General features: G+C 40.9%; 1 protein-coding gene across 1 annotated transcript in view; it reads left to right on the top strand.

Annotated features, from left to right (window-relative positions):
* The first annotated feature begins 976 nt into the window (after nt 1–976).
* Nucleotides 977–27,050, top strand: part of LRGUK (leucine rich repeats and guanylate kinase domain containing) — a 129,785-nt gene continuing 103,711 nt past the window's right edge. The window contains exons 1-5 of the mRNA XM_010357735.2: nt 977–1,346; nt 10,885–10,992; nt 13,311–13,392; nt 17,235–17,335; nt 22,430–22,511. Coding sequence (XP_010356037.2) covers nt 1,047–1,346; nt 10,885–10,992; nt 13,311–13,392; nt 17,235–17,335; nt 22,430–22,511 — 673 coding nt within the window. The 5' untranslated portion in view covers nt 977–1,046. The remainder of the gene's footprint in view (nt 1,347–10,884; nt 10,993–13,310; nt 13,393–17,234; nt 17,336–22,429; nt 22,512–27,050) is intronic.

Here is a 27,050-nt window from a genome sequence, read left to right as displayed (position 1 = left end):
TTTTTCTCCTTCTCCCCTGACAGCCATTGACAGGATCATTTTGTATTTGCAACTGCTGTCACTGAAGCGTGCAGAAAAGGCCCTGTAAGGCCAGGAAGATGAGGGTTACTTCCCTGCAAGGATCTCTATTGTCATCACTATGGCAATAATAGTTACTATAATTTTCATTCTGCTTTTCTATAGAGTGTCGACTTTGTGGAGCTTAAGGCTATGGGATTTGGGTCACATAAAATCACACTAGCATAAAATCACGCTTTGTTATCTTGAAAGAGTATTTTTTTTAACTGCAAAGAGAGCCTATGCAACAATATTAAAATAATTGCCAATGCAGGTCACTTGACTAATATAATTATTTATGGGATGCTAATAGCTTTTCAGACGCTTTCAGATACAGTGTCAATTTGACAGCAGTTTTTTCTCTCTCTGTTTGGATTGTTAGACCACTGCCAGTTTTTCTCCCCAAGGACAAGGCTTATCATTGGGGGGTGGGGGTGGGGAATGTAAATTAATTGGAAATTAGCTCTCAGGCGTCGTCCGGTAGTTTCTCTTTATTATCTGCAATTAAATCATAAGGACAGGAACCATGCCTTCTATTTCACTTGTATGCACCCTCATCTCCTAGCATCGCGCTCTGCATAAATTTCAATGGTACTAGCTTTCCTACAGTCAGCTTTAGAGACATTAGACACTTCCAAAGTACAACTCTGCGGAAAGAGCCCTTTGGGAATGAAGCGGGAACCGTGGCGCACCTGCGATCCTAGCGTGGGATGACAAAACTCTAAGAGGGTTCTCAGGGTAGGGAGGAAACAACTGGAGACAAAGAAAGGGGGTATAGCGAAAAGAGGTGAAAACAAGAAAGATAAGCGAACAGAACGGACCAAAGAGAGAAAAATAACAGAAGAGGTTGAGAAAAAGAAAAGTCAAGTGGAGCTCCCACTGCCCCGCCTGCAGTAGGCGAGCACGCGCGGAGGAGACTACAGGCCCCAGAATCCCCTGCGGTTCCCCTTGCCGGGGGGTCAGTCTCCTAGGCAACCCCCCTAAACAAGATGGCGACCACCAAGAGGACCCTCCTGAGGACCAGAGCTGCCTCTCTCCTGAGAGGCTTGGGCAGATCCCAAAGTGGAGCCCGATCGTTACAGTTTCGTTCAGAAAAAGAGCGTCAGCCTTGCTGGTCTTCTTTTCCCATGGGGCAGAAGAAGAAAGGCAGGTCTAACATAGCCTCCTCCTACCTGCTCCAGCAGCTCATGCACCCCTATCAGGAGCTGGACGCGGACGGAGACGAAGACCAGAGCGAGGGCGAGGCGGGATCCGAGGAGTCCTCAGAGTCCGAAATGCTGAATTTGGAGGTGTGTCTTCCCCGCTACCCCTCACTCCCTGGCTTCCTCGTCCAGCCGTCGGGCCCTCCTACTTCAGCGGCAGCTTCCCGATGCACCCCCACCAGCCCGAAGCTTCCCACACCTTCTCAGCCTCTCTCGCCTGCAGGAACGCCTCTTCCCCTTCTTTTCTTCCCCTGTCTGTTACCCCACTTTCTCACCCCCTGCCTGAAATAGTTCTAAATATCTCCTTTCTTTTTTCATTAACACATTTGATTTCTTATGAGTCAAGTTAACACAGCGTCACTTTGAAAGAGTGTCTAGATAATTGTCTGGGAATTATGGCTTTAGCTTTTTCAAAATTATACTTTGACAGTCTTGTGAATAGGCAGAGTTCATCTCTGACATTGCCAGCACCTGTTGCCCATGGCTATGACATACTTCCACACTCTTCCTCAGTTTTAGTCCCGTCAGCCTCCCTCCAGGAAAAATAATAATAATAATCCTCTTTTGAAAGTGCTTCTTCAAAGACTAAGTGACTTAAAAGTTGAATACATTACTTCTGTCAGGGGCATATGCCTTATACAAGCAACATGCACACACACCAGAAAAGAGCCCTAGAATGTTCAAACAGCTCGTTGTGGGAGTATTTTAGGATGTGGGGAATGTTCCCATCATCCCACCTGTATTGACTGGGGTGAGGGCTTCACGTTTCACATGACTGCTGATTCGATTCCCTCCTTTCTACAATACCTCTTCTGACCACCACACAATTCCTCTTCTTTCTTACGCTTATTGTCGTCCTTTTCCTTTCTTAGTCCACTGCTGCCTTCTTGTCCTTTTTCACTTCTCATCACATCCCTTTTTTCTCTTGGCTTCTAATAAATTGCTTTCTTTCAAACGCGTAATTTAATTTGCTTCCTTTCTATTTTATTTATTTGTTTTTTGAGATGCAGTCTCATTCTGTCACCAGGCTGGAGTGCAGTGGCGCGATCTCCGCTCATTGCAAGCTCCACCTCCTGGGTTCAAGCGATTCTCCTGCATCAGCCCCCTGAGTAGCTGGGACTGCAGGTGTGGGCCACCACGCCCAGCTAATTTTTTTTTTTTTTTTGTATTTTTAGTAGAGACGGGGTTTCACCATGTTAGCCAGGATGGTCTCAATCTCCTGACCTCGCGATCCGCCCACCTTGGCCTCCCAAAGTGCTGGGATTACAGGCATGAGCCACCGCACCCGGCCTAATTTGCTTCCTTTCAATACACTGTTAGGTTCTTCTCTTTGTCTTGGCTGCCAGGAAACTTAGAGTCAATAGTTTTTCTTAATTTCAAAGTTTTCTTTAGCTTTTCTCTCCCCTTTCCTTTTCCTTCACAGTATAAATTGCATGAAATTCTTTTCAGAAGTAAATATCATGTAGAGAAATAGAATATTTTCTTTTCTTCTTTCTTTCTTTTCTTCTCCCTCCTTCCTTCCTTCCTTCCTTCCTTCCTCCTTCCTTCCTTCCTTCCTCCCTCCCTCCCTCCCTCCCTCCGTACCTTCCTTTCTCCCTTCTTGCCTTCCTGCTTTCCCCTCCTTCCCTCTTTTCCTTCCTTCCTTCCTTCCTCCCCCCTCCTCCCTCCCTCCCTCCCTCCCTCCCTCCGTACCTTCCTTTCTCCCTTCTTGCCTTCCTGCTTTCCCCTCCTTCCCTCTTTTCCTTCCTTCCTTCCTTCCTTTTTTCCTTCCTCCCTCCCTCTCTCTCTTTCTTTCTTTCTTTTTTCCTACCTTCCTCTCTCCCTTCCTTCCTGCCTTCCCCTCTCTCCCTCTTTCTCTTCCTTCCTTCCCCTCCCTCCCTCTTTTTCTTTCTTCCTTTTTTCTTCCTTCCTTCCTCCCTTCCTTCCTTTCTGTCTTCCCCTCCCTCCCTCTTCCTTCCTTCCTTCCTTCCTTCCTCTCTCTTTCTCTCTCTCTTTCTTTCTTTTCCTTCCTTCTCTTTCTTTTTTCTTTCTTTCTCTTTCTTTCCTTCTTTCTTTCTTCCCTCCCTCCTTCCCTTCCTCCCTCCCTCCCCTCCACTCTCTCCTTCCTGCCTTTCTTCCCCCCACCCCTCTCCTTCCCTCTCTTCCCTCCCCCCCTCCCCTCCCCTCCCATCCTCTCCTTTCCTCTCCTCTTCTCTCCTCTTCTCTTTCTTTCACAGGGTCTTACTCTGTCACCCAGACTGGAATACAGTGGTGCAGTCATGACTCACTGCGGTCTCAACCTCCTAGGCTCAAGTAATCCTCCTGCCTCAGCCTCCTGAGTAGCAGGGACTACAGGTGTACATCAGAGCGCCTGGCTAATTCTTGTATTTTTTGTAGAGACGGGGGTCTCACCATATTGCCCAGGCTGGTCGTAATCTCCTGGGCTCAAGCAATCTGGCCACCTCAGCCTCCCTAAGTGCTGGTGTTACAGGCATGAGCCACTGTGCCCAGCCTAGGATATTTTCAGTGCTCTCATTCTGTGACATTCTTCTGGTTTCCCCTCTTTGCATCTTTGCATCTATTCATAGTCACCTTTTCTCTTTGAGGCCAAACATATTTCTGTATTATGCCTGTTCCCTTTCACAAACTCCTTTCCTCATTTGTCCTATTTCTCCTTATTCTCCCCTTTCTAACCTGCAGTGTCTTCTGTTACTCTGATTCTTCTGTTAACCACTTGGGTTCCCCTTCCTTTGTAATGTCCTTCTGTTCACTTTCAACGTTTGGCCTGTTGTTTTTTTTTCCCCCATCCTCATCCTCCATTTTGTCTTTCCTCTCTTTTTACTTCCTTCTACATGAGCTAGTTCCCATTAGTTATGCTTAAAGTTGACCATAGAAAGCTATTAATTATTCTGTTCATTATTACTTCTTTTGTCTTTTGTTGATTTACTTTCTATCTTTAACAGTGACTATTGCAAAACTCTAGCAGTGTTTTTGCAACTTTGAGATGTTTGTATGGTTTCCACCAGCTTCCCCCCCAGAGGAATTCACAAATGAACCACCAGTATATTTTGTTATTCTAATTAACACGTAGCTCTTTGGCTGTGGGGTTCATTAGCACCATTGTTAATCTGTCTTCAGTATGCCATTAACAAACCATAGAAGGAGTTGACATGAACTAGATATTCCTTTTTGGCTTGTAAGACACGTGTGGAACAGGTTCATTATTTCTTCCATTTCCATTCTAAATATTAATTTTGTGTTTTTATTCTATTTTGGCTTTTCATAGTATTGAATACATATTAATATGCTAAATAAACTGAAACAAAGTTTTAAAAAGAAATATTTGGAAATTCATGTTCAGTGATTTATTATTCCCTTCTTAGCCTGTTATTCCCAGCTTATTCCCAGCTTAGCACCTTTGCAATGCTATGATGGTCACAACGATTATTGAGTGCCTTTAATACAATATGCCTTAAACCTCGGAAGCCCTTATGAAGTAAGCGAGGCAGTATGGACCGCCTGTTCAAAACACTGCCGTTGGAATCAAAGATTTGTGTTTGAGGCTTGATTTAGCCTTTTGTTAGTTGTGAGATCTTGAGCAAGTTACTTAACCTCTCTCATTGTTAATGTGGGAATTATAATAATACTTAAACAGTTGTGAGAATTAAATGAGATCCTATATGTTAAATGCTTATCATAATATATTTTGATACAGTTAATAATACAAATAGTAACTTACATGTTTTTATCTGCTAACTACAGCCCATTAAGTGATTTGATTAATTTAGCCTTCATTGAACAAGCATTTACTGAATGATTGCTATGCAGAAAGCACTCTTTGACTGTACACAGCAGAAGTTTCTGGGCCCAAAAATTGATGCATGAAAAACACTTCTTTTCAGTCCCTTAATATGTGTAATAATACCTACTCCTGGGATAGTTATGAACATCAAATTTAATAAGAAACTCTATATTTAAAGTTCTTACTGTAGTGTCTCATACAGAATAGACTCTCAAAAAATCATGGCTGCAATAAATAATAACAGTAATGGTAGAAAAAGATGAGAATATGATTGAAGACGTACAGGGTCCCTGCTCTCAAAGCGACATAAGAATGTGAGTAAATAATAGCAATTCAGTATACCTGTAGTATGTCATACAGAGATGAGTACAACTGACACCTGTGTTGCAGGGACATTGAAGACTTCAGGGGAAGGAGACTCTTGCCTGGGTGGAGAGGTGGTGTGTGGGCAGGCAGGTGGCAGCTTTTCCTAGTGATGAGTTACAGGTGAGAACAGAAGAAGCCTCCTAGGTAGGGGTGAGATTGTGGAGGGCACTGTGATACTGTAGGAGCATGCACTTGGGTCCCTACACAGTGGGGAACTGCTCTGTTGGCGAGGTGGTATTAGATTGGAGGATGGTAATACTGGAGGCAAGGAGATCAGTGAGAAGACTCTAGCAAAATCCAGCGGGGAGTGAGAAGAGCTTGGATTAAGGCAGTGGCAGTGGGAATGGAAACTAAAGATAAAACATATTCAAAGTATTTAAGATGGTTCAGTTACAAACTAAATATTAGAAGTCTAGGATGACTGTTAGGCCTATGGCATGGTCTGGGCTAATAATAAGGCTGTTGTCTATCATATGAATCAGGGACAGATGGAGCTATTTGTTAAGGAGTTGGATATATGAACCATATGACTGGAAATCAGGGCAGGGATCTCAGAGTAGGAGACATGGGAATCATCACCACTAGATTCTGGGAAATCATCCCGGAAGGAATAGGAGGGAAAAGGCCACAAATAGAACCATAAAGGTACAGATACTAAGGATATTTAAGCAGTAGGCAGATGAAGAAGCAGGGAAGAAAACTGGGAAGGACTGGTAGAAGTAGGAGGAGAAAGAAGACCTGTATGATAGGGAAGCCAAGAGTCTCAAGAACATGATGACCGGGTGCAGTGGCTCATGCCTGAAATCCTGACACTTTGGGAGCCAGAGGCAGGAGGATAGCTTGAGGCCAGAGTTTGAGACCAGACTGGATAACATAGTGAGACCCCATCTCTATAAAAGATTTTTTTAAAAATTAGCCAATGGATCATAGTGGTATGCACCTCTAGTCCCAGCTACTTGGGAGGCTGAGGCAAAAGGATCACTTGAACCCAGGAGTTCGAGGCTGCAGTGAGCTATGATCATGCCACTGCATTCCAGTCTGGGTGACAGAGAAATACCTCATCTCAAAAGAAAAAGAAAAAAAAAGAAGAAGAAGAAGAAGAAGAAGAAGATGGGAATGTGTTACGCTACAAATAGGTTAAGTGGGAAGAGGTCTAAAAAGTGCTCCTTCATTTTGCCTGTTTGAGGGTCATTGGAGACATTGGCCCATGTGGTTTTTATGAGGTGGGTGAATAGGAGGCTAAGTGAAGTTGAAGACTAGTTGGGAGGTGAGGAAAGGAGAACTAAGGCGTAAAAAACAAACAACTCTAGAGAAGATTGGTTATTAAAGGAAACTCTAGTTTATAGCTAAAGGAACCTGCAGAACTGAAGAGAGCCTCTGTAGGACAGAAAAGTCTGACACATTTGTATAGCTGGAGTGGGAACAGTAGAGAGTGGTGGGTTCAAAACACAGACAAAAGGGGGCAAAAATGGTCCCTGAGGAAAGAGAAGGGGGTGGGACCCTGAGTAGAGAGAAGGCACAGTCTTCCTCTAAGACCTGAGTGAGAAGCATTAGGACAGGTGCTCCTAGGAAGCTGAGAGGCTTAACATCTGAGAGCTTCCACTTTGTCTCAGAAGTAGAAGAGAAGGGCATTAGTGGAGAAGAGGGCAAAGGAGTTGAGGCACTGCACAGCTTGAGAGTGATGGAGAGCTGGGTTAGTTAAGAAGGGGAGTTGAAAAGGGGCTGATGAAGAACGGGAGACTGTTTCATAGCAAAGAGGCCTGGCTGAAAGTCAGCTTTACAGGGACTCCAGGATGCAGGGTTGTGGGGTCTTCTCCACCCCACTCAGCAGCTAGGGGGCAGAAGAGGTGCATTCATTCATTCAACCCATATTTGAGCACTCACCATGTGCGAGCCACTGTTTGCCTCCTTCACACTTAGGCTTCAGCCATCCTGAACCTTCATCGTTCTCTCAATAGGCCATGCTTGCTTTTGCCTTTGGGATTTTGTACATGCTGCCCCTTTTGCCTGTAATACTATTTCTTGGCTCACTCTTCAGCCTTATCTTCCCTTTGGCCAGAGTAACTCACAGTTTGGGTCTCAATTGAATTGCTCTCTCCTAGGAAGATTTTGCTAACCTCTTACTCCACCCTGGTACTGACATACAATGGGGGCCCTGCTCATAGTCAGCAGACACTGCTTATCTCTATTATATTATTTATCAAATCCAAAAATTGTTTGCATACTTGTCTGTCTCCCAGACTGAACTGTAAATCCCTTATCAACAGGCACCATATCTGTTCACTGATTCACTATGTCTTATCCATTGAGCCAAGCATAGTGGCTGGCATGTGCTGGGTATTCTATAGAGATTTTTTTTCCCCTGATGAATGATGAACATGACACAGTCCTGCCTCAATGCAGCAGTTGATTGTGAACTTGATTCTGATTTGTGTATGGATGGGGTAGTTGTAACCAGGGGACAAGGATCAGAGATTTGAAGATAGAAATTGAAATTGCCTATGGGGCCAGGTGTGGTGGCTCATGCCTGTAGTCCCAGCACTTTGGGAGGTGGAAGTGGGCTGATCGTTTGAGCCCAGGAGTTTGAGATCAGTCTGGGCAACATGGTGAAACCCTGCCTCTATAAAAAAAAAAAAATGATGAAAATAATCCTGGCATGGTGGCACATGCCTGTAGACCCATCTATTTTGGAGGCTGAGGTGGGAGGATGGCTTGAGCCTGGGAGGTTGAGGCTTTGAGCTGAGATCACAACACTACATTTCAGCCCAGGTGACAGGGCGAGACCATGTCTAAAAAAAAAAAAAGAAAAAGGAAATTGCCCATGGGCTACCCAGTAGGGAAGGGAGTATAGTTAGATGGGAACAGATGGACTCTGAGAAAGGTGTCTATTTGTGAACAAACTGGAGATTTTGTTGTGGTCAGTGAACAAGTTCAACAGGTGCTAGATAGGTTGAAGGATAAGCAGTTGTGGGATTAGAGTGGAACACTGGGGTCTGAGGTTTCCAGGGTGGAGCAGTTTAGCATGATGACTAGGTCCAGGGCATGGCCGTGAGAGTAAGCACTCTGGAGCTGAGGCAGTAAGGAATTGTGCGTGTGTGCATGTGCTGGGAATAGGGTGTTGGATGGCCATCCATAGGGATTCTGAAGCCACTCAATGTAATGACAGGAGCTTGAAAATGACCAAAGATCAGAAGGAGAAGACATGATACTGCCAAATGTCAGGAACCTCAGGAGGTGTGAGGAGGTTACTGTGCAGAGTGCTGCCTTACCCAAGGAAAAATGGTGACAGTGTTGCTTATCTCCATGTCAGTGGCTACGTTGAAAAATAAGCATCCACCTGCTAGAAGTGAAGATGCAGTGTCTTCATATTTTCAGGAAATGAATGAACTTCAGAGGGCTCGGTGGAAAGTCAGGAGGGAAGGCAACATTCCTTCCCGGCCTTGTGTAATAAATTAGAACTTCATTTAGAAAAGTAAATGTGTTTTGCCCATTTTGTGAACAGGCTGAGTGGCACAGATGAGTGAAACATTAAGATGCGGAATTTCTGACTTCATAAATTGGTAGTAACAAAAATCGTCATCTATTGGGAACACTGTGTTGCATATACTGTGCTGTGAGTTTTATATCCATTTTTTTCCTTTCTCCAAATATATTAAAAGAAGGTGCAGGGAAGGAATGACTTTCCCTCTACTCTCCTGGCTTTTATAGCTGGGTCTATAAAATAAACTGACAACAGGTGGATTAACAGGAGAAAAGGTATTATACATGTATTAAGTTTTAATAAATTTGTAATGTTTGTGGGGGACATTGCAGGAAAAAATAAAAGTGAATAATCAAAAAACAGTGAGATTTGAGATGTTATACACCATCTCAATAGGAGAAGGGGAGAAGGAATGCAGGTCACTTAGGGGAGAGTAAATATTTTTTAGGGAATGAATTGTGTCTTAGAAAAACAGACATGAGGTACGAGAGTTTGTGACAAAGTCCGTCTGAGTGTGACATTGACTTCTGGTCTCCTCTCCTGAGTGGGTAAAAGTCATTCTTCCATGTTTGATGAAACCACCAGCGGGGAGGAATTGAGGACAACTGAGTTTCTTTTGGAGGATCTGCCTTTGGCAGATAAAGGGAGTTCAGAGAGAGCCTTTCCCTGCGTTTGCTGTTTTTCAAGTGCCTTCAGCTCAAAATAATCAATATGCCAATGTGGCATATTTTAGAGCAACATGTCCCGAACCTCTTCAAAGGTAATAACATTTCCTATTTATAGCTGAAAACTATGAGGCTCAGTGAAAACTTTACCTCCCCAAAGCCACACATCCAAAATGGCAGGGCTGGGGTTCAAGCCATGCCTGCCCAATTCTGAAGCCATGTGCTACCTCCCTGTTGGTGGTATTTACTTCCCTGAATCAGTGGAAACTTGCTGGGAAAGAAACTCTTTATAATAGCACAAGCCTACATGCGTATGTCATCAGTACCTACAGCCGGAGCAGCACTGTTGATTCCTGAATTCATATAGAGGACTTAGAAAAAGGGTATTTTGCCATTGTAGTCTATATGCTAGTCATGGTTAGTTATGTCCGTGTGACTGATGTGATCACTATGTTTTGTGTCCTCATGTTGATGTCAGTGTCAATGCGTTGGTCATTATGGAGCTGAAAGCAGCACAAACATGATACTGACCTACCTGTTATCTCTTTTGTCTGTCATTGTTGGAGGAAGGGCATGTCAGGGTGCCATTGGTCCATGTGATGTCTATAGACCAAGGGCCAACCTTCTTATGAAAATGATCATCACCTTTTTAATAATCTTGTACATTTTATAAATCTAGCAACATTGAATAATAGGAAGTGAACTGAAGGACCTGTTTTCTCCAGCAAGAATACCAGATTTAGAAAAATAATTGCCTTAATTTGATGTAACCATCCTTTAGGGTGTGGGTAAGCAGTCAAATGCAGTGGTTAGGGCAGTTTTAGAGAATTGCCCTGGGACTGGACAGATTGGGATTTTCATTCCAGCTCTGTCACGTACTATCTGTTTAGTTTCAGGCAAGTTAACCTCCAAACCCTAATTCTTCCGTCTGTAAAGTGGAGATAAGAGTACCTATCTCAGTGTTGTCCAAAGGATTCAATGAGTTCATCCACTGAGAGCTGTTAGTGCAGTGTCTGGAATAGAGAACCACTCAATACCACCACTGACACTACTGTTTCTACTGCTACAGTGTTCACTCAACTTTGAATACCTAATGCAAGTGACCACCTGAAAAAACCAGTGCCGATGAAAACATTGATTTGGCAGATAGTTATTTAATTATATGTAATACGTATATGTTATCAACACAGAATTTTTTGGGGGCTTGGTAAATTTTGGAGGGCTCAGCTCCTGGGTATAAAATATACTAAATAAGTGCTGGATATGACAAGATAGATTGTTTCTTTCCTAATGAGAGTCTTTTCTTTGTCTACCTTTCTGGGTGTTTTACAGGAGGAATTTGACGGGGTCCTGAGAGAGGAGGCCGTGGCCGAAGCACTCCATCACTTGGGGCGCTCAGGCTCTGGGACTGAGCAAGTCTACCTCAATCTGACTTTGTCAGTGAGTATGACAAAATCTCCATTGGCTGGCTACAGCTTGACACTGGCTAGACCATATTCATTTTCTTCAGTACTCATAGCTTTTGTGATGGCAGAAAATCTTGGAGCCTCGCATTTGACGGAGACTGTTGATAAGAGATATTTATGTAAATATTAGACTCCAAAGAGCTCTGACCAATCCAGTAATCAGCCCCCCAAATTTCTTAGTTTTCATTCTCTTCACGCTCTATTTCTTTCATCTTAAGTAGTCTATATTATAGTAATCAATGCTTTCTTTCCAGGAGGTTGAATTTGATTCTGTAAAACCAATCAAAGACTCTAAGAATTTTCTCTCTGATCAGTGGAAGAAGCAATAAACTTTATATCTGAATCCGAGGGAACAAAGTATTTTGATATTGACTTTCCCCACTAAGTATGTCAAGAAATAAGAGGCTTTGAGCTATATCTTACTTTCCAAAAGATACCTATCATTAAAGGAAAAAATCTATTATTATTCATCAGTTTTTAAGATTTCAGTACTCGTCATAGAGTAGCACAAAATCTTGGCTTCAATTTTATCAGAAGAGAGGCTGTAAGAGCAAACTACTGGGAATACTTGCTTCTTTCCTCATTTTGTTTCTCTGTAGTCCTAGGAAAACAATTTAAGTCGTTTTGCCTCCTTATATTATAAAGCATTAAGTATTCATTGGAGATCCACAGAGTAAATTTAGGTACCTATGAGAAAAAAAAACGCGCATTGAAATTTTACCATGGCACCATGATTTGGCGAAAGGGTATATATAGTTCACTGTAAGCCTATTCTATCTTGGATTTGAATGAGTAAGCTACGCAAGAAATGTTAAGCTGTTTTCACCTTTGCTAGTTCCGTGGGCATGTCCTTCAAGGTCAGCATATTAAAACAGTAATCTTTTTCTATTTTCACTTTATAACATTTTATGGATGACTCAGCCAGTCAGGCAATAACATATAGGGAGCACCCTGTATGCATTGCACTATGTTCGATGCTGGAATGTGGTATATAATTCCAGCAGCCAATGCATCCCCACACAAGCCCCTTTCAATCAATATTCTACTTATGTAGGTACTGCTATGCCTTAAATTGATCTACCCCAAAAAGCAATCCTTTAAATCTTATTTCAGCTGGATGGACTGAAGCTTAATTTATTTTGCCACTGACCTCCTTACATTTGAGATATTACACGTTGAATTACTTTGACTTAATAACCTGTCTTACTGAATACACTTTCTTAGAGTTGCCTGGTTTGGTGATTTTCTTTTTTTCCTTTATGTCTTACTTACGTTACGTGTTATTTTTTTACTTTCTCTTATTACTTGTGTACATATCTTCTCTTCTACCAAAGTCATAAGTTTCTCAAGGGCACAATATAGCTCTTTTCCATCATTGTATTTCTCATCATGCCAAGCACAATGCCTTATACATAGTAAATATTCAGTAAGTGTTTATTTATTATTACTGTTCTAGTGGCCTTTATTAAGCAGTCACCATTATTCTATGTGAGAACCTGCTTATAATGACTCTTCATTGGTTTGCTTTTTTTCTGACTCTGACATCACGACATAAAACAGTCATAGGAGTCTTTGTTCCACTCAACCGAATTCCCCTCAACCTCACTTGAAGTTGACTAGAATCAAGATTTCCTGAAAAGAATTTTGGACAAGGATTCGAGACTTAGATACTGCTTCTCTATCACTAACTTGCTGTGTGATTTCAGGCTATTAACATACCTCTCTGTACCTCACACCCTTCACCTCTAAATTGGGGGTAAGCTGCCCTACAGATTTCACAGCTGTGTTTCATCAGATGTGATTATTGTGAAAGAGCTTTGAAAATGAACCCGGTGAAAGTGTAGGTAGTATTGTTATTAATGATCTCCTGATGAGCTGTGAATTCTCTTTAAAACTTCATTTAAATTCTAGACTTTTTTTTTCTTTTCTTCTACTAGATAAAGGCCTTGTCTTTATTGCTATTGTGTGATTTATTAAAAGAAAAAAAAAAGACTCTGTTCTAACGGTCTCCGTGAACACTGCTTTAAATTGGCCTTTTATGTTGTATTTGTTTTTGCTAACAACACTAATATTACTAAGCTATTATTTTCTTCAAAGGAAGGGCCTTTTTTTTTTTTTTTAATGGCATCTGTTTTGAGATCCTATTAGTAGCAGGCTTCAGATTTTGTTCTCTCACTTCTTCTATACTTGTGAAAGAAATTCTGGATTTCTTTCCATCAACAGTTATTGCAAGAAGGCTGAGTAGTAACCTGATAAAGCAACATAAAAGTCTTTTACCTTTTATTTTCTCAGGGTTGTAATTTAATTGATGTTAGCATTCTCTGTGGATATGTTCACCTACAGAAGTTGGATCTTTCAGTGAATAAAATTGAAGGTATGTAATTGTCATTCTAGATCGATCACTGAATTTTCTGAAAACTTAAACGTTGCAGCATGTAATATGGCTTAATAATACCAAACTTGATATAACTAATTTGTGTATCAATTTACATATTGATCCTTTGCTTTCCATGCAAGAAAGGCACCGACAGCTGATGAGAGAGAAAAAGGCACAGATCTGCAATATTGTGATGTGGCTGAGATGCAGTCAATGATATTTAAGACTAGGAGATGGAATGTTGCCTTTATTTTTTCCTTTTAAGAGATCGATCATTACTTCTTCAATGCTCCCTGAATGTTTCATGATTTCTTTTCTTTTCCTCTGTTAGTTACTCAGTGCAGATGAATTAGTCTTTTTTTTTCTTTAATGGATTCTTTTCTTTATTTTGCTTTTGCATTTATATTCTATTACATTCCTTATTTTGCATTTTTAAAATCTTATTTTTTAAATTTAAAAAAAAATTTTTTTTAGATGGAGTCTCACTCTGTTGCCCAGGCTGGAGTGCAGTGGCATGATCACAGCTCTCTGCAACCTCCACCTCCTAGGTTCAAGTGATTCTCCTGCCTCAGCCTCTGGAGTAGCTGGGATTACAGGCATGCACCGCCACGCCTGGCTAATTTTTTGTATTTCTAGTAGAGATAGGGTTTCACCATGTTGGCCAGGTTGGTCTTGAACTCCTGACCTCATGTGATCTGCCTGACTCAGCCTCCCAAAGTTCTGGGATTACAGGCATGAGCCATCACACCCAGCAATCTTATTTTTGAGACAGGGTCTTGCTCTATCACCTCGGCTGGAGTGCAGTGGCATGATCACGGCTCACACAGCCTTGACATCCCCGGCTCAATCAATTCTCCCACCTCAGCCTCATGAGTAGCTAGGACTACAGACATGCCACCATGCCCAATTTTTTGTATTGATTGTAGACATGGGGTTTCACCATGTTGCCCGGGCTGGTCTCGAACTCCTGGGCTCAAGCGATCTGCCTGCCTTGGCTTCCCAAAGTGCTGGGATTATAGGTGTGAGCCACTGTGCCTGGGCCTACATTTTGTGTTTTAAATCTGTTAGCTCTTTTATCCTTATTATTGAGCACCAGGGATTCACAGATACATATTTTTCATTCTTTTTTTTGCTGTCTTTATTTAGTTGATTCTTTCAACTCTAACTCCACCATTTGTAGTTCTATATAATATATTTGTTATGACACCTTGTTCACATTTAATGAAATTAGTCCTACCATTGTCAAATTTTCTTCAAAGCTTGATCCTTGTTTGTATTTTTCTGATCTTATTTGAAGTTGACAGTGTACAATGTTTTTCTTTAGATTTCTAGGGAAGTGAGCACATCATTACTTCTGACCTGCTTTCTTCACTGATAATCTTTCTGCTTGCTTCTTTTGCCTGCCTTTTTTATAACAAATAAATGTTGCTGATATGTCTTCTCTGTTTGATTTTGGGTTTATTTTCCCCCTTCTAGGACCCTAATAATTAAAGTCCACTTTTTAACGATTAAGAAATATTCTAGCCCGTTTTCATTCTTAAAATGCTACTGTTTTTGAAAGACTTTTAATTATTTTTTTTCCAGTTTTCTAAAGCTTTATTATGGAAAGTTACAAATATGTGCATAAATAGAATTTTGGAATGAATATTTGGGTTCAACAATTATCAGTCCATCTATATACCTCCCTGCCCCGCTTCCCCAGGGTTATTTTAAAGCAAATCTCAGATGGTCATCTCATCAGAAGGCCTTTTCAAAGTGTTTCTGGCAGGAGCACTTGGCCTACTCCATACCTCCGAGGTTGTTTCCGTTTGCCGGGTAGGAAATCGCGGAGTGGTGGGGGCCTTGCCAATGCTCAGTGCTGACAATAGGAGCAGGGAGCCCACGGTTATGCTCCAGGCGTTCCTCTTCAGCCAGATCAGTACTCATGAACCTTGGATGGCACATTTCATTAGTTCATCAACGGTTTAAAAGCCTCCTGTGTGTAAGGTACAGCGTATCTTTCTTTTTGTGATGACAGCCTCACTGGTCTCCTGGTGTAGGCCAAACTTCAGACTGCGTCCGAATCACCTGGCAGCCCTGATAACACAGATTTCTGGGCCCCACTCTCAGGGTTTCTGATTCGGTAGGTTTGGGGCGGGGCCTGGGAATTTGCATTTCGAACAAGCTCCTGGATGAGGCTGATGCTGCTGGTCCGGGACCACACGCTGAGAACCAGTGATGGAGACACGAGGAGCTCCTGCCCTCTGGTGGGCAAGGAGGTCACTGCATTGATAGGGACAACAGGCCAGCTCAAGTTCAAAGTCCAGCAACCCAGACCAGGGACTTTTTTCTGTCTTGATATGAAAACACTGGCTATCTACAGTGTGTGAAATGCACTCACCATCTCTTTGTCTCTAGCTAAGTACTAACTGCTGCCTCTGCTTCAAGAAGGATCTCCATTTACCTGTCCACAGAAAGATCATCTTTCAGGAGGGTCTGGGTGTCCTGTGAAGTTAGTAGAGTTGAGACCACTACTGGCAGACATGTAGCTGAGCTCAGCGTGGACAAATTGATACCAATTGGAAAGCAATCACAGTTTCTCCTTAGGTTTCCTCAAAGAGTTCTTCCTTGATTTGCTGATTCATTTCCAACAAAGTGTTAATGTCTCAAAGTACTGTCTCTCCTAGAACTATTTACATTTAGTAAGGAAGGGCATGGTTTCGTCCAGAGAAATAACATAGAAATTGGGGGGAATTTTCTGGCTTCAGTGACTATTGAGAAGGGAAGATACCAGGAGGTCCCTTACACAGCGTGTCCCATCCATCTCAGGGCAGGGCCCCAGCTACTCCAGACTGGCTTCCTTCCCCAGATCTGCATGTGTCTGTGCCACCTGGAGAAAGGTAGAAGCACTTTGCTTGGCTTTGGGTGAGGAGGCTCCACTCTTCCACTAGAGGCCGTCCCCAGGGGGTTGTAATAGCACATACTGTGATCTAGAACGAGGAGAGAGAGGGAAATGCTAGTATTGTTGCCATTTTCAGGCGGAGAAAAGACTTATTGGTAGAGACAGGGCCATGACTCTTACTGTGTGACCCTTTCAGATTCCTTCCCTAATTCATTCCGCTACCTCTGTGTCTGCTGTAAAGTCATAGAGAAATGTAAAACAATCGTTCATATCTTTTATCTTTTATATGTAATGCCATTAGCAGTATCCTTTATTAGCACAGTAGTCGTTTACTTAGTATTCAAGATTCAAAGTGTGTGCTTGGGATAAAATGCAAAACTCGGATGTGCATTTGATCCAATCCAGAGTCAAAAATCAAATGACAGCAATGAGTTAAATCACTTCAAATACTTAATGCGATCTGGTGCTAAATCCAACTGAAACAAAATTTAATTTACAACAAAGAGAGTTTCTGAATTGTGGCATTTCCACTCTTTATGAAAAGATCTAATTTAGTTATTTAGGGGCTAATTATCAAGAGGATTATCAAGGCTCTTCCTTCTCATCCTTTTCTCAAAGGCTGGCAAGTTTTGTAGCATTTCACTGTTAGCGGGAGAGTGAGCGGGCATGAGGAAGAGGCCACAGGGATTGGTTACTTGGCTGCCCCCAAAATAGGGCATACAAGGATTGGCCACCCCTGGGGAAGAGGATTAAATTATTGACTCATCGAGAGTTTTCCACATTTTTTTTTGTATGGTTCACATACTCCTGATTTTATTCCCCTCACTCATATGGAATAATTAAGATGTCTTTGCAACTGTTATAATTTTAAAATATTCTGAGATCATGTATACTGTTTTTAATGCCTTTGTCTTGTTATTTTATTGGCTCACCTTATTCTGTATCTGTTTTCCCCCAGATGTATCTTGTGTGAGTTGTATGCCTTATCTCCTAGAACTTAATGCTTCTCAAAATAATTTGACTACATTCTTCAATTTCAAGCCACCCAAAAACCTCAAGGTAGACTTTATGAATACATTAATTACACATGTTAAGGGGTTTGCAAAAGTGCATTAAATAAGCAAAATATCACTCAAATAGAGAATTCAGAGAGAACAAGATACAGAGGTAAGTAATGTAAGTTTCTGAAATGAAATAAAAAAGGCGACCTTGTGTATCCTTTATTTTGGAAAAGGGATATGGTCTGTCAATGGATAGGCTTTCAGCAAGCTTTGTTCAAACCTAGTGTTCAAACCAACGAACTTTCCTCTGGTCTCCTTTTTCCCTCATTTGAATAGTAGTTATTATTGCACTTTTTTGTTGTTACAGGAGAACAATTTTTAAAAAATATTACTTGGAACATTTTATTTAAAGAAATGCATTTTATTGTATATATTTGAGATGTACAGCATGATGTTATGGGACATATAGCAGAATAATTTATCTGAAAAATTTTATATCCGAATAATCTGTAAAAATGTCCTAGGCTCAAACTTTGCCCTTTTATTTATCCAACTTTACTTTTTAAGAAAATAATGCTTTCGGATCTCCGTTCTTGCTTCTCTGCACTTGCTTTTGCATTTCTGAAGCAGAAATAAACTACCTGTGAACAGCGGTGGATGGAATAGTTTGCTATGCCCTAGAGCAGTGAGTCTGTTGCTTAAATGCATGCCCAAATCACCTGTGGTTCTTGTGAAAAGGGAATTCTGACCCGTTGGGTCTGGGGTGGGGCCTGAGCCTGTGATTACTAAGCACCTTCCTGGTGATGTCATGCCACTGATCCATGGGTCATACTTAAGTAGCAAGGTCAGAGAGAAGTGGTTTCTACACTTTTCTGCACTTTGGAATGCCCTGGGAGAGTTTTCAGACCTACTGATGCCCAAATTCCACTGCAAGAGATTCTGATTTAAGTGGTCCAAGGTAAGGCGTGGGCTTTGGACATTTTCTTTTTGGAGATAGGTTGGAGTGCAGTGGCGCAGTCTTGTCTCACCACACCTTCAGCCTCCTGGGCTCAAGTGATCCTGTCGCCCAGGCTGGAGTGCAGTGGCACAATATTGTCTCACTCTCACTGCAACCTTGGACTCCTGGGCTCAAGTGGTCCTCTCACTTCAGCCTGAGTAGCTGAGGTGCTACTCAGGCACATGCCAAAACACCCGGCTAATTTTTTTTTGGTGTTTTTTGTAGAGATGGGGTTTCACCATGTAGCCCAGGCTGGTCTTGAACTCCTGGACTCAAATGATCCACCTGCCCCAGCCTCCCAAAGTGCTAGGATTACAGGTGTGAGCCATCACGCCTGGCCTGGCCGTTTAAAGAGACCGTCAGGTGACTCTAATGTGCTGACAAATCTGGAAATGATCGCCCTGGGTTTTGTGATTAGTGTTGTTATATTGGACTCAAATATTTAATTAAAAAGTTATTTTAAGGAATGGACATCAACTATTGCCTTTTATTTATCTATTAGTTTTATTTTATTTACAAACCAAATTAACTTAAATCCAAAATATTCTATGGAGAGTTGCACAAATACAAAAATCCGTTTGAAATCAAGAAACAGACATTCCCTTATACTGATGAGAGACCTTAATTTTCAATTTTTCTTCTATTTTATATCATTCCGTTATCAATAGCACACTTTTTCCCTTTGAAATTGTAGTTTTTGCCAGGGTGACATTCCTTTGTGCAGATAAGCCGTACTCGGTGCCTATCTGTACTCAGTGTGGGGCTGCATGGTCTTGAGGTTATCAGGAATTGAATTTGCAGAGCTGATTTGATCCTCCTTTTGCTGTTCCAGTCGCCTTGCCTGAAGCCACAGGGCAGTCATTCATGGTAACAGCATGATCCCTACCCCAGGAAAAACTTTGGAGTTTCTCCCTTTCATACCCCTTCCTTGCACTCTCCCAGAAAGACCCCACAAACGAACAAAAACAAATCATAGACCCCATCTTTAAGGTTCTGAGCTCCTGGAGAATTATGAGCAAATATATTGGTCATTTTAGAGAAGTGTGTACCAAGTGCCAGGCTGTCCCCTGAGGTGCTGTGAGCCACTGCGAGCTCTGTGTAGACCTGGGAAGGAATGATGGCGGCTTCCTGGTGTTTCTTTTCTTTTCTTTCTTTTGTTTTTTTTTTTTTTTTGAGATGGAGTCTCACTCTTGTTGCCCAGGCTGGAGTGCAATGGCGAGATCTTGGCTCACTGCAACCTCCACCTCCCAGGTTCAAGCAATTCTTCTGCCTCAGCCTCCTGAGTAGCTGGGATTATAGGCATGAGCCACGACACCTGGCTAATTTTGTGTTTTTAGTAGAGATGGGGTTTCACCATGTTGACGAGGCTGGTCTCAAATTCCTGACCTCACGTGGTCTGCCCGCCTCAGCCTCCCACAGTGCTGGGATTACAGGTGCGAGCTGTTGCGCCCGGCCTCAGGTGTTTTCAATGTGTTATTTAATCCTGCCAATAAAGCTGTTGGGCAGCTGGTACTGTCCTGATACTGAAGCCGGAAAGGTTAAGTAACTAACTTCACCTTTGCTGGGAGGTAGCGGAGCTGGGATTGAACCCGCTGTCTGAGACCCCACAGCCCACATCTTTCCAGTAAGTCAGGCTCGTGTACTATCCCCCACCCTCTTGAGAAGCTCCACTTCCTTTTCATTTAATATCTATGAACCTGGTACCACCAACCAGAGAGAACATGCATTTCCTAGAGTGGGAACTTGTACGTACACTCTTTTTGTATTTATTAGAATGCTTTTGTTCTTACTAGGTGAAAAATGTTAATTTGACTTGATGGCTACTTTTTCCAAGCTCTAGGTTCCAATGGGAGTCCAAACAGTGGCACAAACCCCTTTAAGGTCTTTCAAGAAACCTGACTGGGCGCAGTGGCTCAGGCCTGTAATCCCAGCACTTTGGGAGGCTGACACTTGAGGTCAGGGGTTCGAGACCAGCCATGGTCAACATGGTGAAACCCCGCCTCTACTAAAAATACAAAATTTAGCCTGGCGTGGTGGTGGGAGCCTATTGTCACAGCTACTTAGGAGGCTGAGACAGGAGAATCACTTGAACTGGGAGACTCAGGTTGCAGTGGGCCAAGACTGAGCCACTGCACTCCAGCCTGGGCGACAGAGTGAGACTCCATCTAAAAAAAAAGAAAAGAAAAAGAAACCTAATACTATAGCTACATAGAAAGCATAGTATTAGCTGCCCTGACTGAGGTGTAGTTACACAGATGTCATGCTATGGCACCAGAATGAAAGGTGTTCATGAAAAAGTGTCAATGATAAGTAAGCCCTATATGATAAGTTTATTCCTAGTTTATTATTATTCTATAGAAGAAAAAAATGAATGTTAAACTCCATTTACATCATGCCAAACTGACTTATTTCATAGTATCATTTTACCTAGCTCCTATATGCATATGCATACATTTGGTGTTCTGATTTTTTTAGTAACACTTTTATTTGTACATTTCTGTTTCTTCATATGGTCTGCTCACTTGTATTTTACTAAGTAGTCCTGTTGCTTGCTATATTGCAATTCACTTCATCAGTTTTCTATGCCATTTGAGTTGTATCTAAATTAGTTTTTAGTATTTACTATATAAAGTTTTTAGTCTTTAAAGGGTTTAGTATTTAATGTGTTGCTAAAATAATCTCTGTAAATTTGGGGGGTGAAATCACTATTTTAAAGGACATGGAAAAATAAGAATAGCACTTATTATGTAATTGACTGATGATTTTCCAGAAAATGATTATCATGTACCCAGCATATTATGAATACAGTGTTTCTAAAACTTGAGTTTTTCTTTCCTTAAAAAAACTTTTTTATCTTTTGCCAATAGGTGAATAATTAAAGTTATTTAATATTGATTTTTAGTCTTACATGTTTGACTAGGAACAACAGATGTTGCTGAAAATGCTTTCCTATGATAGTCAACTTTGAGAAAGAATGTAAAGTTGAAGAGGCATTGCCTGGAGATGAGTAAGAAAGACTAGGCCGGGCATGGTGGCTCACACCTATAATCCCAACACTTTGGGAGGCCGAGACGAGTGGATCAGGAGGTGGGTCAGGAGATCGAGGCCATCCTGGCTAACACAGTGAAACCCTGTCTCTACTAAAAATACAAAAAAAAAAAAAAAAAAAAAAAAAAAAAAAAATTAGCCGGGTGCGGTGGCACACGCCTACAGTCCCAGCTACTTGGAAGGCTGAGGCAGGAGAATTGCTTGAACCCGGGAGGCGGAGGTTGCAGTGAGCTGAGATCGCACCACAGCACTTCAGCCTGAGCAACAGAGTGAGACTCCACCTCAAAAAAAAAAAAAAGAAAAGAAAAGAAAAAAAAATTGAATATTTTGGCATTTAGAGAGTAGCATGGGACAATATATGCAACTAGGAATAGAAAAGGTAAAGGAACAGGAAAGAAGATATGCACAGAAACGAAGTGAATACAGTTTACTGGACAGTAGAGAAAATAAAATGGTTGTAGGTAAGGATGAAATTGAGGTAAATCCTGCAGGAAGACCAAGGAAATTTAAAATAAATGCTAAAAGTGGAGAGCGTGGCTGCAGGAATTGAAAGTGTTTAGGTTATTGGGAGGTTCCTGTGCACCATGAGGAAGAGGCCTTCTTAGTATCCTCAAGGTGGACAGAAAAGTATCCCAGTTAGAAAATGATTAAATGGCTGGGTGCAGTGGCTCACGCCTGCAATCTCAGCACTTTGGGAGGCTGAGGCAGGCGAATCATGAAGTCAGGAGATTGAGACCATCCTGGCTAACGCGGTGAAACCCCATCTCTACTAAAAATACAAAAAAACTAGCTGGGTGTGGTGGTGGGCACCTGTAATCCCAGCTACTCAGGAGGCTGAGGCAGGAAAATCGCTTGAACCCAGGAGGCAGAGGTTGCAGTGAGTTGAGATCACGCCACTGCACTCTGGCCTGGGCGACACAGCAAGACTCCATTTAAAAAAAAAAAAAAAAAAAAAAGATTAAAGACAGATGACTCCTTTAGCCTTAGTGTGCTTTCAGTAATGATTCTAACTTGACATTCAGAGATACCTTCTTCTTGTGCAGTTAATTGTGGTAAATATGAAAAATAAAATATTAATATAACATTTTGTTCTCTTTTTCTTGCCAGAAGGCGGATTTTTCCCACAACCACATTTCTGAAATTTGTGATTTGTCGGCGTATCATGCTCTCACTAAACTAATTTTGGATGGTATCCTTTGAATAAGTAAAGGGGAAAATTTTAAAAACAATCTAAAAATTAAAGGCTACATATTCAATAATTGTACTATACTACCTGGACTAGTACCAGATAAGCAATTTAATAGAGATGTGATTCATTTAAATGACTAGGGATTGATATTCACAAAATGAGGATAAATATTTTATTTACCAAGAAATGAAACTGTGAGTCAAAGCTTGCCAAGAGTATCTTACCCCTGAAAAGCTAAGTAAGATAGTCATCCTTCTGATAAGTGTAGGCTTATTCTTATTCTAGAACCAGAGAAGAAGTTCTGTTGTAATTAACTCCTTTCTCAGTCGGGTGTGTTGGCTCACACCTGTAATCCTAGCACTTTGGGAGGCCAAGGCAGCTGGATCACCTGAGGTCAGGAGTTCAAGACCAGCCTGGCCAACATGGCAGAAACCCTGCCTCTACTAAAAATACAAAAATTAGCCAGGTGTGGTGGGGCACACCTGTAATCCCAGCTACTTGGCAGGCTGAGGCACAAGAATTGCTTGAACCCAGGAGGCAGAGGTTGTAGTGAGCCAAGGTTGTGCCACTGCACTCCAGCCTGAGTAACAGAGTGAGACTCCGTCTCAAAAGAAAAAAAAAAAAAAAAAATTAACTCTTTTCTTCAAATGTACTGAAACTTGTGTCCTATTTTATGTAAATTCAGTATTTGAAAATCTAGATATGGTCATAAGGAAAATTAGTGATTATTTGTTTTACAATGAGTTCATGCTAAGTTCTCTTTAAATAGTAAGCTTTTCTAATGTATTTTAAATATGCTTTCATTCTTTTTTTAAAAAAAGAACTTTTGATTTGATTTGAACATACCTATTTCATGAGCCAGGCTCCTGTGCAAGCAGAGCACCTACTTTAAAGACAGTGAGCTCCAACTTCTAGAGCCTAAGGGGCTAATTGGAGATCCTGAGTTTAATGAGCTTGAGTCTCTTTTTCACACCAGAGACTGATGTTTTCTTGGTGGCAGGGGAGCCAGTAGCTTCTCTTTCTCAGTAAGTATCTTTCTATTGACCTGAGGATTTTTGGGGACAGAATGGAGAATGAATTGATTGCCTTGGGTGCCTCATTCAGGGATGTGACGGCAGCTAGTACACACTACATTTGTGATAAGGCTGAGATGAGGTACAACAGAGGGTACATCTTCTTGAAGACATATCTTGTAAAAGAAAAAATCCTTTATTCATATATGATGGAAAGCTTGGAACATAGCAACACTCCCTTTAGAACCTGTGTGTGAAAATGAGCAATTAGTGGACATTTAGATGATGCTTAAATGAGCAAGTTTTTCTGATTATAGCTTAACAGAGAAATCAGAAAGTGACCAAAATAACACGTTTTGTTGACAAACTAAAAGCATACACATTAGCAGCGTATCTCTGTAGAACCTTCACTTCATGCTTGACTATCATATATTTTGAGTTTGCAAAGAGACAGCCGGGCAGTCCAGAAGCTATCTGGCTCAGACATCCATTTATCTCAGGCTGTGTAGAGTGCTTCACAGGAAGGTCCACAGCAGCAGCATCACCTGGAACTTCATAGAAATGCAGATTCTTGGGCTCCATTGCAGACCTAAGAAATCAGAATTTGCATTTTAATAAGACCCCCCCCCCCCCACAAAGCAATTTGAGCTCACATTAAAGCTTAAGAAACACTGGGGTTGGTCTAGGCTGGGAGTGGTGGCTCACACCTGTAATCCCAGCACGTGGGGAGGCTGAAGCAGGCGGATCATGAGGTCAAGAGATAGAGACCATTCTGGTCAACATGGTGAAACCCTGTCTCTACTAAAAATACAAAAATTAGCTGGGTGGCACGTGCCTGTAGTCCCCAGCTACTTGGGAGGCTGAGGCAAGAGAATCGCTTGAACCTGGGAGGTGGAGGTTGCAATTAGCCAAGATTGTACCACTGCACTCCAGCCTGGCGACAGAGCAAGACGCTATCTCAAAACAAAAGCACAAACAAACAATCAGAAACACTGGTTGGTCTAGAAGTCAGCAGCCCCTAAATTCTTGCTAGCCAGAAGAATTCAGCAATTAGGGTACCCTGAATGCTGATGGTGACATGAGAGTCTGGAGTTTGTTATGGAGATCTCATGTTCCCCCAGAAAACATTCTATGTTTTGACATGGAATTGCCAAAGAAAACAACTCCGCAGTATTTTGGACTCAAAACACAGTTGAAAACATTTCTATCACGAGAGTCTTAATTTCTATATACATTTAGCTTTCCATGTAAAAACTAAAGTATCATGACTTTGTAAATGTCAGATATTATGAAAAAAGGAATTAGGGTTTTTTTTTTTTTTCTTGACATTAGATGTAGCAATTGAGTCTTATCACTAAAGTATAAAAAGCTGTAATTATTACATCAAAACCAATAGAAGTTCAGAACATGGGTATATAATTAGAGTGTATCGTGGCACCACTTCTCACCTGTGTTTTAAAAAATGCAAAAACAAACTATCATTCATTAACTGTTAATGAAATAAACTTCTTAGATCTCTTGCAGTTTTGAAAAGATAGTAGGCTAGTTTTGAAACAGCATGAAATATACTTCTTTCCTGTTCTGTGTAAGCATATCATATTGTGCATAATACAGGTGGTGAAGTTTTACAAGCTTTTCTGGACAGCAGAAAGCAAAAATATATCTAGATAAATTAATCTCTTGAGAAGAAAAATCACTAGATTAGACTGTTTTTGAAAATATTAAGAGTTTGATTAAAAAGAGAATTTTGAAACAACTTTTATGTCAGTACAGTTGAAAACTTGGATGAAATACAAAAATTCCTAGGAAAAGATTACACATCAGCTTGGAAATAGAAACCCTGAGTAGTCCTATAACTATAAAAGTAATTTATTGTAAATTAAGCTAAATTTAAAAATTAAAAATCTTTCTACCAAAAAAGCCTAGACCCAAAATTTTCAAAACAGACCTTCCAATAGTGAACAAATTCTTTCAAACACTAAAAATAGAAGGCATATTCACAATTCATTTTAATGAGTTTACTTTGATATCTAAGCCAGCCAAGGAGCAATAAGAGAAAGGAAAATGATAGGCTTGTCTCACCCATGATGTATCTGTAAAAGTCCTAAACAAAATATTAGCAACAGACTCTGACAGTGTATTAAAAAGACCATGTATTACCACCAAATTGGGTTTTTCTCAGGAGTGTATGGAGAGTTTAATATTAGAAAATCTATAAATATAATTAACTATGTTAATAGATTAAGGGAAATAAACCTTATGATCCAGAGATACAGAAACTCAACAGACAATTTAATAAAATCCAGCTCTCATTCACAATAAAAACTCTCAATAAACTAGTATAGGGAATTTCCACAAATTCATAGAGGATGTCTACAAAAATCTTTGAAACACACTTTATCCTAACTGGGGACATGTTCTAAGCTTTCTCCTTTAAAATGGGAACAAGTTAGGATGTCTGCCATTACCACTTCAACCCATCATTATTTTGGAGGTTTTAGCCAACACCATAAAACAAGAGAAAGAAATTAAAGGTGTAAAGGTTAGTAAGGAGAACATAAAAGTCATTCTTTGCAAATGACATGTTTATCTATAGAGAATATTAAAAATGTGCAATAAGCTACTAGAAATAATAGCATTTTGAGAGTTCAACAACATGACTAGATATGACTTCAGTTGCATTTCTGTATGCCAGAAACAAGCGATTAGAAAACAACTTTTAAAAGAAACCCATTTATAAAAACAACAAAAACAAATCTTATTAAAGATGAACAAGACTTGTGGGGGTAGGGGAACTAACAAAACTCTATTTAAGGGTGTTGAAGGCCTAACTAAAGAGAAATATATCCCGTGTCCCTGGATAAGAAGATGGGCAAAATAAAAGATGAGAAACAGAATTTTATGGAAAATAAATCAGAGAAGGCAAATAAACATATGAAGAGATATCAACCTCATTTGTATTCAGATAAATGCAACTAAAGACCACATGATATGTGCTCTTAATGGATATTAATGGATATTGTATTATATCCATTCAATTGACGAAATTTAAGAAATCAAAACATACCAAGTGTTGGAGAACTTGTAGATCCAGAAGATCTTTTTACCTTGTTTGTGGGTATGAAATTAGTTCAACCACCGTAGGAAACAATTTTATATTGTCTTATAAAGTTGAGCATTCAAGTTCACTATGACCTAGTACTTTTACTCCTACACGTGGAAAGTTTAGCATATGTGTACCTGGAGCATTGTATAAGAATGTTCATAGCAGTATTGCTTGTACTAGTAAAAAATTGAAACAGCCCAAACACACATTCATAAGAGAGAGCATGAGTTGTGGTATAGTCACACAATAGCATAGCATACAGTATGAGAAAATGAATGAAATATATCTACATGCATGTAAGTAAAATTTAGGCATAAAACTAAGGGAGGAAGGTAAGAGGAAAGAGACAACTGAGCATAGTTACTATCTCTGGGAAGGAGACACGGATTTGACAGGAGAGGTATGCAGAGGTAGGTTCAA

This window comes from Rhinopithecus roxellana, chromosome 6, assembly GCF_007565055.1.
Source record: "Rhinopithecus roxellana isolate Shanxi Qingling chromosome 6, ASM756505v1, whole genome shotgun sequence".
NCBI classification, from domain to species: domain Eukaryota; kingdom Metazoa; phylum Chordata; class Mammalia; order Primates; family Cercopithecidae; genus Rhinopithecus; species Rhinopithecus roxellana.
Note: the sequence above shows the minus strand (reverse complement) of the source record. Positions and strands in the feature narration are given on the sequence as shown.